The sequence below is a fragment of the Lepidochelys olivacea genome, assembly GCF_965140295.1.
Source record: "Lepidochelys olivacea isolate rLepOli2 genome assembly, chromosome: 6".
NCBI classification, from domain to species: Eukaryota; Metazoa; Chordata; order Testudines; family Cheloniidae; genus Lepidochelys; species Lepidochelys olivacea.
Window position 1 is genome coordinate 65,792,450 of NC_140416.1, and position 19,364 is coordinate 65,811,813.

The 19,364-nt window shown below is 40.3% G+C and overlaps 1 protein-coding gene across 2 annotated transcripts in view; it reads left to right on the plus strand.

Moving 5' to 3' along the window:
* Positions 1 to 143: 143 nt before the first annotated feature.
* Positions 144 to 19,364, plus strand: part of TMEM87A (transmembrane protein 87A) — a 29,033-nt gene continuing 9,812 nt past the window's right edge. For both annotated transcript variants that reach the window (XM_084630284.1, XM_084630285.1), the window contains exons 1-13: positions 144 to 379; positions 1,416 to 1,476; positions 3,859 to 3,956; positions 5,273 to 5,389; positions 7,461 to 7,514; positions 7,623 to 7,676; positions 8,743 to 8,878; positions 9,754 to 9,815; positions 11,850 to 12,033; positions 13,852 to 13,951; positions 15,336 to 15,429; positions 16,764 to 16,832; positions 18,115 to 18,223. In XM_084630284.1, coding sequence (XP_084486410.1) covers positions 254 to 379; positions 1,416 to 1,476; positions 3,859 to 3,956; positions 5,273 to 5,389; positions 7,461 to 7,514; positions 7,623 to 7,676; positions 8,743 to 8,878; positions 9,754 to 9,815; positions 11,850 to 12,033; positions 13,852 to 13,951; positions 15,336 to 15,429; positions 16,764 to 16,832; positions 18,115 to 18,223 — 1,264 coding nt within the window. In that variant the 5' untranslated portion in view covers positions 144 to 253. The remainder of the gene's footprint in view (positions 380 to 1,415; positions 1,477 to 3,858; positions 3,957 to 5,272; positions 5,390 to 7,460; positions 7,515 to 7,622; positions 7,677 to 8,742; positions 8,879 to 9,753; positions 9,816 to 11,849; positions 12,034 to 13,851; positions 13,952 to 15,335; positions 15,430 to 16,763; positions 16,833 to 18,114; positions 18,224 to 19,364) is intronic.

A 19,364-nucleotide genomic window follows, 5' to 3' on the forward strand; every position in this document is an offset into this window, starting at 1 on the left:
GTGCGCCTGTACCCCTGGTGGGGGCGCAACAAGACGATGCCACTCAGCACATCAACAGAACCTGCCCCAAGAGGGACGTCATATCTCTGCGTCATAAGGTTGTGATGACGCATGAATACTACGTGGAGAGACGCTCCTCCCCCGTTCCCATCCCCGACGCTGGCGGCAGTGACACAGCGCAGCGGGCACGCCCTGCCGCCCAGGCCCGGAAGGGGCGAGGCCCGCTCAGCGCTCGCTCGCTCGCTGCGGCAGGATGGCTGCTCCGCGGCGCTGGTGGCGGAGGCTCCGCTTAGTGCCGGTGGCGGCCCTGCTGCTGCTGCTGCTCCCGGGCCCGGTCGGCGCCGCCCAGCTCTCCAAGTGGCGGCTGCCGGTGCCTCTGGTGAGTGCGGGCCGGGGGGGCCGCTCCCCGCTCCATCCCGGATCCCGGGGGTGGGGCAGATCCGGGACGCGGAGCCGGGGGGGGCGATGTTGCCCCGCCCTATCCCCAGGCGGGAGGGGGCTGCGGTGCGGCGGGCCCCGGCGCGGGGAGAGGCGGAGGTGTCGCTGGGGGCGCCCCGGCGACGGGCCGCCAGGGTGGCAGTGGTCTGGCAGGGCGGCGTGTGCGCAGGGCTGTCTGCTCCTTTGCTCCCTGCACTGTTGGGATTTTCCTGGGGCATGAGACTCTTGCCATCGTCTTTGCTCAGTAACATGGTCCTAGAGTTTTTAAGGTGACCTTCGAAAGGGAACAAAGTTGGGCTTGTTGGGCCCCTTTTTCATTCGATTTGTGTAGAAGGGCTGGAAACTTTTATTGTAATTTTTTTGACTCATGTTTTGCATTTGTATAGCCCAGAAGACACTCTGATGCCTTTAGTGCTAGTGAACTAACCTCAAAAGAGTACAGAAAATGAAAACTGCATTTGAGAAGAGGAAGGCTTTCTTATCAGACTGCTAAACTGTGTTTTATAGCTGTTTAACATTAGTGATTAAAACCTTTTGGTGAAAGGACATCTGTTAAAGAATCAGTTTCTCTCCACTGTCAGCCAAGTTGTGAAAACTAACAGCTCACATCCTCTGAGAAATCCTTGAGGTCTTCCAGCAAAATTAGAGAGGATCACAGCTCCTGTTACTTTTAGGGGTAAAACTCCTTTTAAAAAACAAAACCTAGACCCTTTTTATATACCACAAAGAAACAAAGTCTGATTGAAATAAAACACCTTTGCAAGATCTCCTTTGTAGGTTTGGCTGGATATGCTAGAATCGGAGGTGGAAGAATCACAAATACTAAATCAGTTAGGCGAGCTCTTGCTTAAGAGTTTGGGTTCTTTTGACTATTGTGCTTGAAATTCTGGGTGAAAGAAAGCAGTGTTTACTTATTTAAATGATCTAATGTTATCCAATTGTCTTCCTCATCTCTTTACTTTTTTTTGTCTTTGCAGGGGAAGAAATTTTTTCATTTTGGAAAGGTTCTCTTCAGCAACACCACAATTTTCCTGAAGTGTAAGTGCTCTTGGTGGATGAGTCTGTTATGCTAGTCTCTACTCAATCTAGTAGTCCTCACAATGTAGTAATACTTGGATGAAAGTGCTCGTAAAACTGTGACTTCTCCAATGATATCAAACTGGTTACATGGGTAGATGATCTGCTAGCTATGGATTAAAATCATGTGCCCATACTGATACTGTTAGATCTGTTAGCAGCCTTTGACACCTTTGATTAAGAGGTGGTGTTCACTTACTGCACATTGTAGTAGGAGTGAATGGTGCTACTCTTGGGTGGCTTCGTTCGTTCTTGGCTAAATATTTCCGGAAAGTGATATGGTAAAGTTGCTTCTCTTTTCTTTGGGTACCATAATATGGACTTCTGCAAGGATTTGTCTTGTCTCCTCTCCTGTTCAATGTGTGGGGCTGTTGGGAGGGTTAGTCAGAAGATAGGGGCTGCTGTGTTTTCAGTATGCTGATGACCTTCAGCTCTGTCACTGTCTCCAGTTATAGCCATTCTGTTGAAAGTCTAGGCCAGTGTCAGAGGAAGACTGGGGCAGTGGTGGAAGCCAGCTGGCTGATGCTCAATCTAGATAAGACAGGTACAGTTGGTGAGTTGGGGGAAGCAATTGGATAATGTGGTGAAGATGGTCCCTCGCCTTTTGACTGAGGGTATGTTCTCACCATTTGTTTACTCGCCTTCATTGGGAATCGTATGGGGTCTCCAGCTGCTGTTAGATGATCATATAGCAACAGTGTCCAGGAGAGCTTTTTACCATCTGTGTGTGGCCAGGAGACTGTGACCAATTTTTTTTTTCCCAAATGCAAATATTCTTGCAGTGATCCTTGTCTTTGTCACTTCAAAACTGGATTGTTCCAGTTGACTCTGCAAGGGCATATAGTTGAGGTCAATCTGGAAATGTAAGGTTGTGCAGAGTGCAGTAACCTGCCTATTAACTGGTGGTACTTGGTGGCAGCACATGTTACTGGTGCTCCATGATGTGCCCTGGCTACCTACTGGTTTCCAGTGGAAGATGCTGGTTTTGATATATAAAGTCTTAATTAGGACTCGATACTCTGCTACTTGAGAAGACCTCCTCTCCTTGTGCCATACTGCTACATTTGCAATCAATGGCGGCATTTGATTCGTAGATTCCAAGCCCAGAAGGGACCATCATCATCATCTGGTCTACCATAGAACTTCCCCAAACTAATTCACAGAGCATATCTTTTTGAAAAACATCCAGTCTTGATTTAAAAATGGTCATTGATGGAGGCTCCATCACAACCCATGGTAAATTGTTCCAATGGTTAAATTATTCTCACAGTTAAAAAATTATGCTTTTATCTGACTCCACTTTGATTTAAACAAGGTGGCTGATGATAGTGTTCTTTGAGGGGCCATCAGCTCAGGAATAGGTTTTCCCCACTCATTCAAAATAGCACGAAGTTCTATTGAACTTCACAGCACCCTGCAAGATGGCTGTTTATGGAAAGAAAGAGCCTTGGAAAGAAATCAGCTATGTTGGTGAGAGGGATGGCTGGTGTTTTAGAAATTTAAGGCACGGGCCTGAATAGTTGACTCTCTTTATTTTTGTATAAATCTTATTATAATTATGAATTATGTGCATTACAGTAGTGTGTAGAAATTGGAGCTGTAAGTAAGGGTTGTAAGATTGTGAAGCATTTGCAGCTGAAATAAATGAGCAGACAAAGGGCAGGAGGGGAAACAGAGGCACATAGAAATGAAATTTTGTACATGGTCGCACAACAGGTCAGTGGCAGAGCTGTCAGTAGAACCCAAGACACATCTCCTCACTCCAAATCCAATGCCCTGTCCACTGGACTGCGCTGTATCTTTTCAAACACAAATTAAAGCCTCACAATTCCCCAGTGAGGACTCTTGTCTGTGTCTTACAGATGGGTAAACTGAGGGAGAGAGCTTACCCTGAGCTACACTGTCTGTACCTAAGGGTTAAATTATCTTGTGTATTTTGAGTTTGTAGTCTTTGTGAGGGGTTAGTACTGCTGCCATTTAGTTTGGTGCTTGCTGCTTTACAAGAATTGTCATTTGCTTTAGCACCCTGCTTCACTGTGTTAAAGAATAATTTCAAACATCTTCAGACACCCCCAAGTGGAAACTTGTAACATCAGAATGAATGGAATTCTAGTCTCCACATGGGTCACTTTGTGTTCTTTTGAACAATAGTGACTGTCTCAGAAGAACATATTTTCTGCTCTTCTGTTGCTGGTCCCTTCTTTGAATAAGCATATTATTCATTGTTTGTTGTAGTTGGGCAGGGGAGTAACATTATATATGGTACTAGTCCATTAATAGCTAGGGGAAAACCTGGCATATGAGGACTTGTTACATTTTTTTTCTGTCTTGTTTTCCTTGTAGTTGAAGGAGATGAGAAGGCTTGTGATCCCTTGCAAGGTTATAATGTTACCTGGTACTTTAGACATTCTGATTGCTACGATGAAGTCTCCAACTTTGGGGTAAGAATCATCCGGAACTGCATGGTGGTGTGTTTTTTTTTTTTTAAGTCATGGTGGCTTAGTGGATTTGAGCTTGGATACTTCATTTATATCTCATTCCTGTCTGTCTGCTGTTCTGAGGAGGGCATCTGTACTCTGGTGGTAACTGGGAAATGCAGAGGGCATGATCCAAAGCTTATTGAATGCAAGGGGAGTCTTTCTATTGACTTCAGTGGATTTTGGATCAGGCCATTCGCTCTTGAGCGTTTACACTAATTTTCTTCATCTAGATGCAGAGGATAAAAAAGCAATGAGAAAAACCCAAACAAACCGATCAACTCTGATTAAAAATTCAAACACTTCATATTCAGTACAAAAAATTATTAGAGAATTTGGCACTCAAAGCTCAGCAAATACCTAAACTGAGGTTGTATTCAACCTTAATTCAAACCCCTATTGTATATGCTACTTACAAGTCTGTACATTGTATAAATGCATACTGTTTCTCAAATACAGTAGAACATACAACTTTTCTACAACTTCAGATACTTCTGTGTAGCAGTTTGATAGTTTACTTAATTTTCATTCTCAGGTTCATAAAATGTACTGAATATAACGTCTTATATTAAACTCTTCTGTCCAAGGTATTTTTAATAATTTAGGCTTCCGTGTTGCTGATTTATGCTTCTCCCCTAAATTTAAGCATATAAGTAATCCCACTGATTTCATCCCAACTACACATGTACTTAAAATTAACCACAGTGTAAATATTTGCAGGATTGAGGCCTTTACAGACATGTTGACTTTTTTTTTAAACCAGTGGTACAACCTTATTTCAGGTGCAGTTGACTATTAAGCAAGTTAGCTCTGAACTGAGGTTCCTTTTATATGGTAACAAATGTTCACTATTAGTATTGTATAATATATGCCGTATATTTATAGCTTACAGTGCAACTTTCATGAAAATAACTTTGTGGACTGACTGGCGTTCAGTTATGTACGTATATAATTGTCTAAGATTATGTTTAAAAATCATGGAAGAACTAGTTGCCACTCTCTGGTTAGAGAACAGGGAGTTCAATTATAAGATGTGTTTTGATCCCCATTCTAAATTTACATGGAAGGGGTTTTTATCATGAACATCTTTGTGATTAATCTGGGTAGATTCATTTTGTATGGACAGGATGGGAAATACTTTTTTGTTTTAGATGTCTTATTCTCTTCATGGATGTTTGTACATTAAGGGAAGTCGTGTTGCTTTCCATTTTTTCTAGCTGCTGAAAAAAATCACTTGATATATCAAATGCCACACAAAAGTTCTATTATGTATCTGACAGGATGATCAAGCCATGTCTTATTTTGGAGCTACTTCTGAAGCACGTACGGGTTGGTCAGGATCTTATGCCATGGCTTCGCTCTTCTTCCCCAACTGTTCTGAGCTCTTCAAACCACAGGTATGATGTTGGTGAAGGCTTTGTAATCCCACCATGTTCTCTCATACCACGTACAGAGGAAAGGATTGGGATGATTCCTACTGGAACAGTTGGGCTTGTTGCAACTACGGGTGCTGCCTTAGCTGATGAGTACATATCCCCTACCTTAAAGAGGAGAAAATGTATCTTTATATGTGTGTAACAAATAACAGAAACAAAACAAATTATAACCATGATTTCTTTGTTTTGGTTTATTTAATGTTTACTGTTCAAAATCTGGCCCCAAAAAGCAGACTTAAATGGTGGAGTTTTCCATATTGGCAACATTGTGTCTACTTCATATTGGGGAATGGCATAGAGCTCTCTGCTGGGAAGCTTGTGGGTGTGTCCATACACAGAGTGGGCACTGCTTTTGGGGGGCTGTGGGAAGTACACAGCAAACTGGGCTTTACATTCCCTGCTGAATAATGCCCTCAGCTTTTTTGCCAGGTGAGTGTTCAAGACTAACATTTAAATGAACATAAATTTAAAGACTAGGTGGATAGGTAGATTATATAACACACTGTCAATAAATTAGAAACTTCAAGCAACTGAAGTCCACATAGTGAAAGGGCAAAAGAGTACTTAAAGCATAAGACCAAACAAGAGGGGAAAGAGGAGGGCCAAAGTGGGCAGTTACACGTGGAGGTATGTGCTTTGTGGAAAGGAATCAAGGGGGAGTGTACAAATACACGCCCTACACCAGTTGTATCTTGCCACGGGAATCTGCACAACTCTGTTAATACCAAATGTCAGTAAACGTACTGTTTGTTTAACAGTTTGTACATAGAGAATTCAAGGAGAAATGTACAGCTTGGCATCTGTATTAGGCTGTTACTAGCTGAAACAAAGGACATTGGGTTGTGAACACCAGGAAACTTCTCTTAACTCCTGAATCTGGCATACTAAGTAAGCAATGAGGCATAGTTAAAGATGACTGGAAAAGGATTTTTTAAAAATCATGTTTGTGCTCCTTTTTAACTACTTTGATGTATAAAGATGGCTTGAAACACATTTTAAAATACGTTGCCTGCTTTTACATTTAGAAATATTAGAAATGTCAACTGGTTTCTCTGCTTTTACTGGAAGAGCTCTTGTGCATCTCAGCTGTGTATTAGGAGGCCATATATTAATAGAATTGCCAAGGTGGTAAGGGTGGGATTTTCAGAAGACCCTAAGGGTATGTCTACACTGCAGTAAAACACTTTATTGCTGGCCCATGTCAGCTGACTCAGGCTGCAGGGCGTATAAAATTGCAGTGTAGATCCTCAGGCTTGGGTGGGAGGCTGAGCTGGAATATCTACGTTTCAGTTTTGTAGCCCTGCAGCCCAATCACAAGTTGGCTGACACAACTGGCTGTGGCTGTAGTCTTGCAGTGTAGACATATACCCTATGTGACTTTTCCTTGGGCGCCTTTGAAATCACAACCGAAATCTTGAACGAAGACACCCTTTCTCCAAATGTGTATCAGCTAATAAACTATTATAAACAGTCTGGCAAAGACTCTTTCCCACTCAGTTGCTTAGCTTTCAGAATCTTCTGAAGTAGTAGTTTCATTAGTTCTCCAGTCACTGTACTGTCTTTCTGGGTAGTTAAGATCTGAATTTCTTATGTAAAAAAACAAGCAGGAAAAAAGTCTGCAAATAGAACCCAACTAAACCCACCCTTTCAGGACTATTTTATGCATAAAGAAATAAAACAGCTTGGGTCCAACTTTTTTCTTTGTGAGTTACCCCTAATAGGGAGGTGCTTAGAACTCTCTAAGTGGTGCACACTTTATTATGGAAATTAACTTCTTTACTCCTCAAATTAAATCTGTGGGTCCAATTCTGTGAAAATGAAACTTGTTGTATTTAGTAATTCTGTCTCCGCTGTGGAGAGAGTTTGGGTTAGGGAAATGAGAGAGGGGCTTCTCCCTGTAAATTAACCCTCTGTTGCTATGTTTCAGAATGTGCTTTCTTGTAATCTAATTTTAACAGCAGAAGGAGTGCTGATATAACTTGTCTTTAAACACTTCCTTAGAAATAAATGTTTATATTTTTTTATCCTAAAGATTTTCTATAAAGAGTATATTCCCCTAGAACGCCTCTCAGATGAAAAACAAGAGGTAATTACTTTTCTTTGGTGTACATGATTTTTAAATGGGGGTGATGGTGATGTGTGGTGGGGAAGCTTTTGGAATCTTGATTGATTTGCTGCTTTTTATGTCTTTAAGAGTTTAAAAGATAAGGCGAATGCAACAAACCACACAATGGTGGCAGAGAAAACTGTAAGTATCTGAGGATTTTAGGCATAAGGGTGGTGTGGAATATAGCAGCTCTAAATAAAAATTATTTTATATTTGCACAAATTCTTTTTAGTATGTATTAATGGTAGTGCTATTATTTTTGCTACACTGAATCTTATGGAAGCTAGATATGTTTCAGCCTTGTCATAGTGTAATAATTATGTGGAACATAGGTAATTTGGCAATAGTTCTAGATGTTCCACAATCTTTGTATGAAATATTTAGTTTTTAAGTCCATGTTCTCTCTGGATTCCATTAAAGGTCAGACTGGTGTTATCAGAAATGAAATTAAATACAATAGTTAGGTTTAAACGTTCAACACACAAATATTGGTGTGTGTGATTGATATATATCAACAGATTTTATATATATATATTAACAGATTTTATCATTGATAATTTTGTCTTATTAAATATCTGATTTATTGGCAGATCTGAGTTGTAAGCATGAGGGATGTCCCACAGGCAACAGTAATTTCTACAGCAAATGATCAATATGGAAGATTCTTACTCCATCTCAATAACCTTTGGTGTTTCATGTTATACAATTTGAATGGCTGCTATCAAAGCCAAAGAACTCTGTATAGTTCTGTTGTTGCTGTTGCTTTCAGAGAGTAAGAAGCAAAATAGTCTTGGTGAATGTGTGTTCGTTGAACTGAATCCAGGAAAGTCTTTTTCCTGACATCACTGTAGTTTTTGTGGTTGTCTGTCTGATTAGCTTTACTAACTTTTAGTGCATTGCATATAAACCACAATTTTTAGGAGCCTGGCCCTAGTGTGTTACAACTGTGAGAACAGGTTGGAGATTAAATGAAAAGTATTAATACAGGTCCACTAGATGGACAGCTCCCACTGTGTTATACATTCATATTGTTCATATATTTCCCAGCATAAGGGCTTTGGGGGAGAACATCGTGGTTATAGCCTCATCTGTGAATACTGTGCCTGCTTAAAATCTTTTCAGGAGTCTTATCAGAAGACGTTAGTTTTGCATTAATCTGATTTGCTCTGTGTTGGTCTGTACGTACATCTGGAAACTTCCTTTTCAGGCAAGGAATGCTGTGATCCAAACCCAGAAAGATGGGCCATATATCTTCATTGTGCAAATTGGGATTTCAGCCTTGAACATGAAAAGGAGGGAGATAATGGCACCGTCCTCTGATCCAAAAGAGAGTCTCTTTACAAGTAAGCTGTATATAGCCATCTTTCATTCTCATTTATTTTTGACTTATTGAATGTTCTTATCAGACATTCTTTATGTGCTTTTATGTAATATACACTGTGCAGCCCAGTGTCAGTTTAAAGACTTCCATCTTCTATCTCACACACCATAATATTCCCAATTACAGCTCCCCTCAGCCTAAGGCAATAGATGAGCCATGCGTGGTATCAGGAGGATAACAGCTTTGGGCTTTGTCAAACTAATGGTAGAAACTATCAAGTCCTCAGTAATTCAGTTCTGAGTATTGTCCCTCCACGTAAGGATGTTGCAAGAACACCCAACTAATATAGTTGTTTATAGTAACACTCTAAGTAACCAGGCCTCAAGTGGTGTAGAGCATTGCAAGATCAAAATTAACACCTTGCAGTTGCTACTAGCAGTGCCTTGGAACCATGTGCACATCTTTGAGGGAAATACTAAACTCTTTAGCATATCTTAAATTAAAATGTTTATTGGCATGACATTTGTTTTCAAAGTGGCTACAGTGCATAGGCAATTAAGAAAAAGAAGGAAATTCAAAATTAAGACTTAAATGTAATCTTGAACTTGCCCTAGTCTGCACAGGCTCTTCATAGCACAAATTAATATAATTTACTTTTCACTAAAGAAGAATGCTATGTATAACGGGGCATGTCATTTTTGAATACAAGCATGTAATTCATTGTTTTATATAAGGCTTAATCTTTTATTGTGATTGAAGTACAAATTACATTTAAGAGGTGCTGCACTATGTAAAGATTTGGAATATCTCTGTTATCGTGTTGATGTCAGAATTAGGTGGTTATTCCAGTTCCCTGCATTGTTTCCTGTTCAAACCAGTTGGATTGTGTTTTGACAGTGACTGTGGAACTGAAGGGTCCATATGAGTACCTCTCTCTTGCAGACTATCCTCTCATGATTGTAAGTAAAACTGGCTTTCTTTAGTTTGCCTACGAAGTTGACATAAATCCCAGTAAAATCTTTTCTTGAGCAGTGTAGTCAACCACAGTGAGTTAGTGGCTCAGCATGAATAAAGAACATTGTTTTTCATGTATTTTTCCCTACTCTGCAAAGTTCAGGAATTAGCATGTTCCAGTATTAATTTTTTTTTCTTGTCTGAGTGCTATAACATAGCTGCTGTAGACTAGTCATGCCAGAGGGCAACAGTATCATTAGTATAGTTATCCACTCATGAATTGCAACTTTCAGTACATACTCTCCTGTCTTAGCTCATCTGAGGAAACTCACTATTCTTTATTTTTGCTTAATGTTACCATTTTGAGTGTCCTTGCTTTCTCTGCTCTTTTGTGGTAGCCACCCCCTACTGTTCTTTGCTGCCATCAGACAGTGATAGAATAACTCAGCTTCTAGCTGACTCAGTTCTTAGTTGTTTCTTTCCAGGAGGTGAAGTGCTTTCCTAATGGCTGAAGAAGTAAAGAGACTTAAACAAAATGTTCATTCCCTTTATAGAGACCTTGGGAAAAGACTGACAAAAAGTAATATCTTTAATGCAATGGTCTCTGCTACTGGGCGGGAGTAAGCAGTAGTCTCTGGTTGTGATTGAGATGCTGCACACTTCACTTTTTGCAGAAGTAGGAAGCATGCAGCAGAATTTTCTAAGGCTCATTTATTCTGTGTGAGTGACCCAATGTGAGCGATCCAGGAAAAGGGCCTTTAAGTCTAGAGGGCACCTTTGATGGAGGGTGAAGCTGCTGTGGCTAGGTCCTTCTATTTGAATTGTATGAGTAACCTGGACACAGAGGTGTATAGGGAAGAAAATCCTATCCTGATCAGGAAGTGAGTTGAGATTCTGCAGTTAAGTCTCTCAGTGGCCTAGTTTAAAAACCAGTTCACTGCAGGGAGAGACTGCAGTTGTCCCCATGCTGTCCCACGTCTTCGTTCTGGCTGTGTAGCTGATCCATATTGAGTGGCCATTTGTTTTATGTGCTTTACGGTCTTCATCCTCCTCTTTCTTGCACATTAAGCCTCAATGATCTATTGGAAGTTCACCATGATCTGGTGTGGTGTTCTGATGTTTCTAATCCATCAAATAACTTACAAAATCTGTTTTTCAACATGTCAAGTTTGCTTCTATGCAATGCATGTCTGAAAGATCTTGACGACTTTACTTAAGTCTCTTAAACAAGTCACTTTGGACCTAAAACATAGCAGAATGTTAGTTTGAACATCCTTTTGTGATAAATTTCTGAGGCTTTTTCTAGGTCCTGTGTCTTACTCGCCTCTTTTGAATGATCTCAGATTTGGTCAAAAACTGTTTTGTTTGCTGGCCACATGTGTCTGAAGGTGATTTTGGGACTGGGGGAAATGACCAAACAGATCTGTAATGAAAAGCAAGTCTCTTTCCTACCTGGGAGGGGAGGGTTCCAATAATCACCCCGTAACTTGTGCTTTACAGAATGGTATGAGAGATAAGCCTGCCTCTTACATTAAATCTTTCCACGATAGATTCAGGGAAGCTTCTGAAATGTCCCTTAAGGGTGGCAGAGAAGTTTGGAACTACAAGAACAAACCGGTGCAAGGAGGGTAATGTTTCTTGGTGTTTGGGGGATGATTTGTACAAGTGCAGATTCTGATTGGAGTTTTTTGAGGCTAGTGATATTTGCTTTACTCCTTTGGAAGAGTCTGCCGAGAATAAGCTGGGAAGTGCCTCTAACATAAGAATGGAATCACTCAAACTCAATTTAATTGATTCCATCTGCTGGCAGTGAGAAATTTATACCATGCCTCCAGACTGTTACAGAACCTGAGGAAAGAAATGTGAAGTCAACCTTTTTTTATTTTCCAGCGTAGTTGGATATAGACATTTCAAAAGCTGCTGTGCTTTACCAAGAAAATGTAGCTGTATTTATAATCCATGCACTGTCCTTCTATGGAAATGGTATTGGGTCTAACCATTCTATTAATCCCTTCCTTGTTTCCCTCCTGATATGGTAGTTTTTCATGGTGATGTGTATCGTGTATGTGTTCTTTGGAGTTCTGTGGCTTGCGTGGTCAGCCTGTTATTGGCGGGACCTCCTGAGGATCCAGTTCTGGATTGGTGCGGTTATCTTCCTGGGAATGCTGGAGAAAGCAGTCTTCTATGCAGAATTCCAGAATATCCGCTACACGGGAGAATCTGGTATGTACCAAGAACAACTTTCAGTTATGGGTATATCTACGCTACAGTCAGAAGTGTGACTCGGCACATGTCAACATCCTAAGGTAGCTTTGATTTAGCCACTTGAATAATTCTAGCGGTGTAGCTGCGGCACTAGGAGCTGTACAGGCTCTTCCGGGGCCCTACATACGTATTTGATCAACTAGTATGTGCTGCTGTGGCCTCACTGTTATTGTTTGAGCTAGCTAGATCAAAACTAGCTCTACATATTCTGTAGTCACCTCTCTGATTGTAGTGTAGTCATACCCATTGTCCTGGGCAGGGTAAGGTAGTAATGACTTACTCGAATATATAACTAATTAGGTAATGTATATGCAATAACTCTTTGATTAGTAGGGCACCTCAGAACAAGGAATAAGTAGTCAACATTTTTGGGTTCTGTTTCCAATTATGCCACAGGCTCTCTGGATGACCTCTGCAAAGTTAGTAAACTGAAGTCTTCAGTCTTCATTGTCCCATCTGTAAAAAGAGTAATACCTACTTCATAGGGATAATTGAATCTTGTTTCTAAAGTGCTTTGACGTTCTCTGAGACTTAACCTACATAGCACATTGAATTTGTCTGTATAGGAAAATCTTGCTAACAATAAAGATAGTGAAGCACTGGAGCAGGTTGCCTAGGGAGGTTGTGGGATCCTTGTCATTGGAGGTTTTTAAAAACAGATTAGACAGATAACCATCACGGACAGTCTAGGTAGACTACTTCCTGCCCCAGTGTGGAGGGAAGGACTAGGTAACTTTGAGGTTCCTTCCAGCCCTACATTTTTATGAATCTATAATGTTGTGTTCTAGAAAATGCTTCAAAAATATTTTAGGATCTGACTTAAACTAATTTAAAGCTGATACTTGTGCTGTTTTGCTCACCCTTACATTCTTATGTGTTAGAGAAGTTTGTGCTATAGTACATCAGGAAGCCTTAAAACACAAGGTAATAGATCACAAATGCCAAAGCTAGATGCAACAAGTTGAGTTATAGACAGAGCTGGGTTGTGAATTAATGGGTTGTGTGACTTGCTTTGGGATATGTGACATTTCACCTATCTAGATCACTAATTATAATCTGGCTCACGCTGGTAGGAACCAAAATTAATTACTGTACCAACTCACTGTCGGATTGCAGTTGAAACTGATCGGAGCGTGTTGGGTTCTAGGTGGGATGCACTAGCACAGGGCTTCCCACCAAGATCTTAAAGAAGGATCTAAGTGAGTGAAACTACAGCATGATCTAACAGAATTTTTACATGCAGCCGTCCTGATCCACAATGTAGAGGATCTTGTTGGTTGGCTACTTGGGATGCTATTAATGCCCAGGAGATGCTTAAGGGCTACATTCAAAGTATTTGCAAGAAGGAATGGGGAAGGGCATTACTATATTTTGGTTTCTGCATGAGTTAAGATCATTCGGTATTCAATCTGATTTAATTATTTGTATATACCTTGTGGTGAGGTATGAGACTGAAATAACATTCTTCAGTTCATCTCTCGTCTAGAAGATACTTAAAGGTAGGTTTTGTCTAATCTACTTTATGTAGACCATATGCATACAGACATTTTCTGAGAAAAAAGGTTTCTCATTAACTCCTTTGGTGCTGAATGAAGTATTCAGCTCTTCCTGGAAGCTTGCTCCAACAGTAGATCATAAAAAGATGGATGCATTTTACTGTGCCTGCATTTCTTGGAATAGTCTTGACCACTGTAGTGTTGCTATTACCTGCAGCACTTATTCAGAACCCGAATTACACGTTTAGTAACCAAGTTTCTTGTGCTTTGTTCTTGGTAGTCCAAGGTGCACTGATACTTGCAGAGCTGCTTTCTGCAGTGAAACGTTCACTGGCTCGAACTCTGGTAATCATCGTCAGCCTGGGATACGGGATAGTCAGGTAAATAACAACCTCATCTCATGTTACAGGCTCAACACGTTTCTTTAAAGTGGTTAAACGACATTTGAATGTTATTAGCAAACTTGGAAAATGGATGCTGCAGTGGGACAAAATGAAGTCAAATGTTAAATAAAAAAATTATTGTAACCAAAAATGGAAAGAGCATTTTAAAGAGAGAGAAGACAAAAATCTTTCTGTGGTTCAATACTCTTCTCAGATTGGAGACCCTGTCAGTGAGGAAGCTGACCTATCTACCGAAAAATGACATTTCGTAATGCATATGAGCTTAAATAAATGTTTCTTGAGAGTGTTAAAAATTAACCCAAAGTTTAAAAAAAACATAGCTGCTGACAGCCCTAAGTAATGGATTCTGTTAACACAGTCGCTCTCCATCATGTAGTCAGGTGCGTGTGAAGGCTGTGTGCATGCATGATCAGATACTACTGTGCAGTGAATATAATTGAGTACAAAGTGCTCAGTGTCCAGGAGAGGAAAATATCAGCAAGTGGGTGAGTTATGGGGAATGGTAGAAGTGTGATCGATCATTCAAAATATTTTCTTTAAACCCTTTAAATGTGGATAGTAACGGGACTAAAACAGGTAGAGAGAACTGTTCTTAAGTGCATTTGCTGAATCTTCTTGATATGGGAGGGAGTATGGAGATGAGTGGGTGGGGACGACTTTAGATACCCACTTCAGGGAATATGCAGTTCTGGTTCTGATCTTTTTAAAGAAAGATATGGAAAAACTAGAGAGGATGCAACAAATGCAAAAGGATTAAAGGATAAGACCTATGAGGAAGGACCAAATGCACTAAAATGTGTGTAATCTAGAGGGGACAGAACATGGGGGACAAAGTTTGGCATAGAGATCAGAATAACTCTAATAAATGAAGAAAAGTATTTCAGAAGACAATAGAACCAAGATTAAAGGAAGCCAAGAAAGGAAAATGTTAAACTAGATTTTGGGGATATTATGGTTCTTAGGCTAGACTGAGATTAATCCGTTATCTCTCACAATGAAAGTCTAAAACTTTTTTGAATGTTCAAAAAGCGGTTAGAGAAGACCACTTCTGTATGTATATTATAAATTCCCATGAAGCGTGAGACAAACTTTTTCTGTGTCTGAAATTAAGTCTGGGTCTTGAAGTGGTTTTTATCTTACACATAGTGTGTGAAACTTTCATTGTACTGTACTCTTAAAATCACACCTTTTTAAATTCAAGCCTGGACAAAGCCTAACGTGACACCATGAGCCTAGAGCACCAAAACAAAATAACTTCCTAGATCTGTAACTTGTGATGAGAAACCTTGAATCATGTGCCTTTTGCTGAGGTGTGGTTTTTTTTTAGCTTTTTTCACTTTTTTTTAATATTTCCCTGCAGGCCTCGTCTTGGAGTCACTCTTCACAAAGTAGTTACGGCTGGAGTGCTCTATTTATTATTTTCTGGCATGGAAGGTGTCCTTAGAGTCACAGGGGTCAGTAGACGCTTACCTATGTTTTCATGTGTGCCACGGATGTAGCAATTGTTGGTCTTATGTGTGATTACGTATACTGTAATGTAGTGAAGGATCCTTGGGCTATGCTACAATAGGGAAATTTGGAGAATGAAAATTCCCAGTGCCTTAGGGGGGAGAGAAGACAGTTGTGAAGTGTTGTGGAGAAGGCTTTATTTTTCCAGCTATTTTACCAATTTCTTGCCATGTCTCCTCCCCAAAATGTAATTCTCTGCAATGGAAAATAATTTTGGTGCTTTGAAATAGGAATACTTGAAAATAAGTGGAGTTTTTGGGTCCAGAATTGACAAGGTTTTGAATTTGTGCCTAGTAGTCAAGGGAGGTTTCACTGGGCCTTGTGCAGGGGGAAAAACATGCTGGCAAATAGAAATGGATGCTCCTTGCAAATTTTTGAAGCTGCATATTTTAATAGCCCGGTGAAGACTATTTTAATTCTTAAAAGCTTTTATTGTAGTCATTTTTGAGGTCGATGGGGTTTGGCTTCACAAGGACAATATTTGATCCTTTAATTTGGTTTTGCACCTGACTTGATAGAATTCTTGGGATAGCTTATTTTGACTTTGTCTCTTATTTGGTACCCTTTCAGTTTTTCTATGGCGCTATGGCTCTGATAGCAAACTTGGGTCTATCAGTGATTGATGCCTGTATTATTTTGTGGATATCCTTTCAGAAGTTGCACAATATGGCTAATTTTTCTAGGAAATGTTCAGTGCCTGGTGCGGAGACCAGTACAAGTGAATTTCTTAACAAAATAACATCCTAAATGAATTTTTGTGTATGTGCGAGAGGACTGTTGATCACATCTTGTATGTTGTCTCCTAGTGGGTTCCATCAACTTGTGCCATTTTGTTTAAATTTAGTGCTCAAAAGTGGAACATGTAGTCTTTGGCACCAACACAGTAAAAGGCTTACCTGCAAAGATCTATAACAAACTTTCTGTAAGAAGTGTTATTGCAGCGCAGCACCATCAAGGCTGTCTGCTCATTAGGGGTGCCTGCTCAATGAGTTACTTACCTACTCTAAAAACTTACTTCTTGCCATATCAGTTGCTTGTGGGGATCAGAACTGTGTGGCGTTTTCTGCTTTTAATAAAATACTCTGTCCCTTGTGTTGAACACTTAATTCAAACCCTCTGCTTCAACAGCAAGGCATAGGGGCTTAATAGCTTTCCAGTTCTGTATTTATGTTCTCTGATGGTAAAATGATAACCTGGGACTGAATGCTTGATGATTTTTGGTGTGTGCTTTGCTTTCCCATTCATCTTGTTCTCACTGGGTCTTTCTCTTTATCTCTAGGCACAGAATGATCTTGCCTCCTTGGCTTTTATTCCCCTGGCTTTCCTAGATACTGCCCTCTGCTGGTGGATATCCTTCTTCACTGTTTAATTTGGTGCAGTGTTTTTTCTTTGGAGTTTGGTCTTCAGGGAATCTTTCCGCAGCAAACATTTTTTGCCATATTGAATGACATACCATCTTTTTGTCGAACAGCTACCATAGGCCCTGTGGCCTAAGGGTTCAGGTAAGCTCTATTTCCATAACTCATGTAACAAATTTTAAATTGCCAACAGAGGTTTGTGAATTGGTTTTGGAACAGGTCCTAGCCCTTACCATAGTGAACATGTAGTTTTTGTGTTGTGGTGGTCTCTGCTTATTGATGTGAGTGTACTCTAAAGTTGTATTGAAGCAGTATTCAGAACAGCAGCTTTTGGACTATGGTCCGTCCTGACCTTACTGAGAGTATTTTTGTTTGGGAGTGGTTTGTTTTTTTTGGCGGGGAGGGGTGGTTTTGAGTTTTTTGGTTTTGTTTTAGACTGGTAGAAAACTCTTTATTTTAACACTAGTGCTAAAATTTCTTCTCAGAACTTACAGGTCTCATAAAGTAGTTTGGGGACAAGAAAGAGTTAACTTTTTAAGCAGTTTTCTCAGTCATTTGTTTAAATCTCTTCCCAGCCTCCTCTTCCACATTTACTGTTTGTCTTCTGCTGTGCTGAGACCCTTTGAGTTTAGGACTTGACTAGGTTTAGTATAAGCAAAGATCGAGATTTAGTATAAGCTCTTGAAACTACCAAACCTGAAAAATTAGGATATGCCAAAAAGTTCACCTTTCCCTTTCCAGGCCAGGGCAACCCCCTTATTCCTCTTACAATGATGTCAGTCTTTTGTCTTAAACACATGTTTGATTATTGTACAATTAAAATTGCAGGAAAGTAGGTAAAGACAAACATGGATGTGCTGTCCATTTATATTAAAAACATGACCAGGTTTTAAACCTATTTTTCTCTTCTCAAAATGCATGTTAAGTTTTCCTGCAGGTATGAACTACTGAAGTGTAGTTGTGAAATTTTGCATCAGGCTAGCTTACTGATGTGGTGATATCAGAGTACTAGGCCTGGATGGAGTGGGGTGACATAAAAGGATGGGTATGGAAAACCAGTTGTAGTAAACCACTGTTCAGGAGCACTGCCGCTGGATGACCTTCTGCAGTGCAGGAGGGCTGGGTCACCGTGGCTGTGCTGTGGTTAGGGAGGGTTGCAGGGGCGCTATGTCTGTATGGCCTGACAGTGTTGCTTGAGATGTGTACAAAAGCTGTATCCTACTTGTTATCAAGAACTTGATTCTTAAGCTTGCTTTCCTTGACTTGCCATACATATTCATCAGCCTGACTCAAACGATGAAGCTGCTAAAACTGCGGAGGAACATTGTGAAACTCTCTCTTTACCGGCATTTCACCAACACTCTTATCTTGGCAGTAGCAGGTGAGCTGTGGGTTCCCTTCCTCACTAAATAATGCACTTTCCAGGTATTATGGGGCTGGTTTAGTTTACTAAAGCTCTGCTTTGGGTCAGTTTATTGGCCTTTGGCATTTCAGTGTTTGCTCTTGAACACTCAGACTTGCATAGTGGTGGGCTTCTGCCAGATTTTTTCTGACTATCCATAAACAGTAGCTTCAAATTAGCATTTATCTGAATAAGCTTAATAGTTTTTTGAAGTTTCTTTTATTATGGTCCCCTTTCCTCTCCCACCTCCTCTCCCCAGACATCCTCATGCTTCACTAGCAGCAGCATCCCATGCTGAAATCTCCTGCTCAGATGGGTAGTGGCTTCCTCCAAGACTTCAGTACCACTTTGTACTGGTTAATGGGGGCTTTTAAAATGTGTTATGGCTCCACCATGCTGATAGCTTAATCTTTGAGCAGAGTGGCTTTGTGAAAAAGAACATCTGCTCATTTTAGAAAAGAGAGGGCAGGCTATTTTTGGACGGGAAATTAGAATTTAAAGTTTGTACCTATTTGCATCAAATAAAATCCAGCTAACATCAAGGACATACCTAATAATACTACCAGACTCCATTTTTCTTACCCACCCAAAAACCCTATCCAGGCAGTGAGCAGATTGCTATTAACTCAACTCCCATAAGGGACTGAGATGTTTGAAACTTGTTTTAGAAAATGCGCCCATTAAATAGGTGGGTTTGGTTGACATTCTTGGCAGCATCTGAAACTAAGCTGCTCCAAAATACAACCAGTATTAAAAAAAACTCCATCCTTTAAAGCCCACTATGGGGAACGCTTAGCTTCTGCATTAAAACTTGCTTTTGGCCCAGGGTAATAAGATCTAAATTCCAGGAATGGTAGGTGGGAGGCTTGGTTACTTCATGATCAGATTACAAGTACAAAATATTTTAAAGAGGCCTGATGTCTTTGAATGCCAATATCCTAATCTGTCTCTCTAAAAGAAGGAAAGTAAGATGAGAATGGGAAATGCAGGTTTGAGGTTTAGCTCAGACCTTTTTACTTGAAGAGATAGAGTATAGTATTTGAAGCCTCTGATCTGAAATATCTTGACTTCTTGTCAGAACCAGTCGGAAATTGACCTTAACTTAACTTTTATTTTTTTC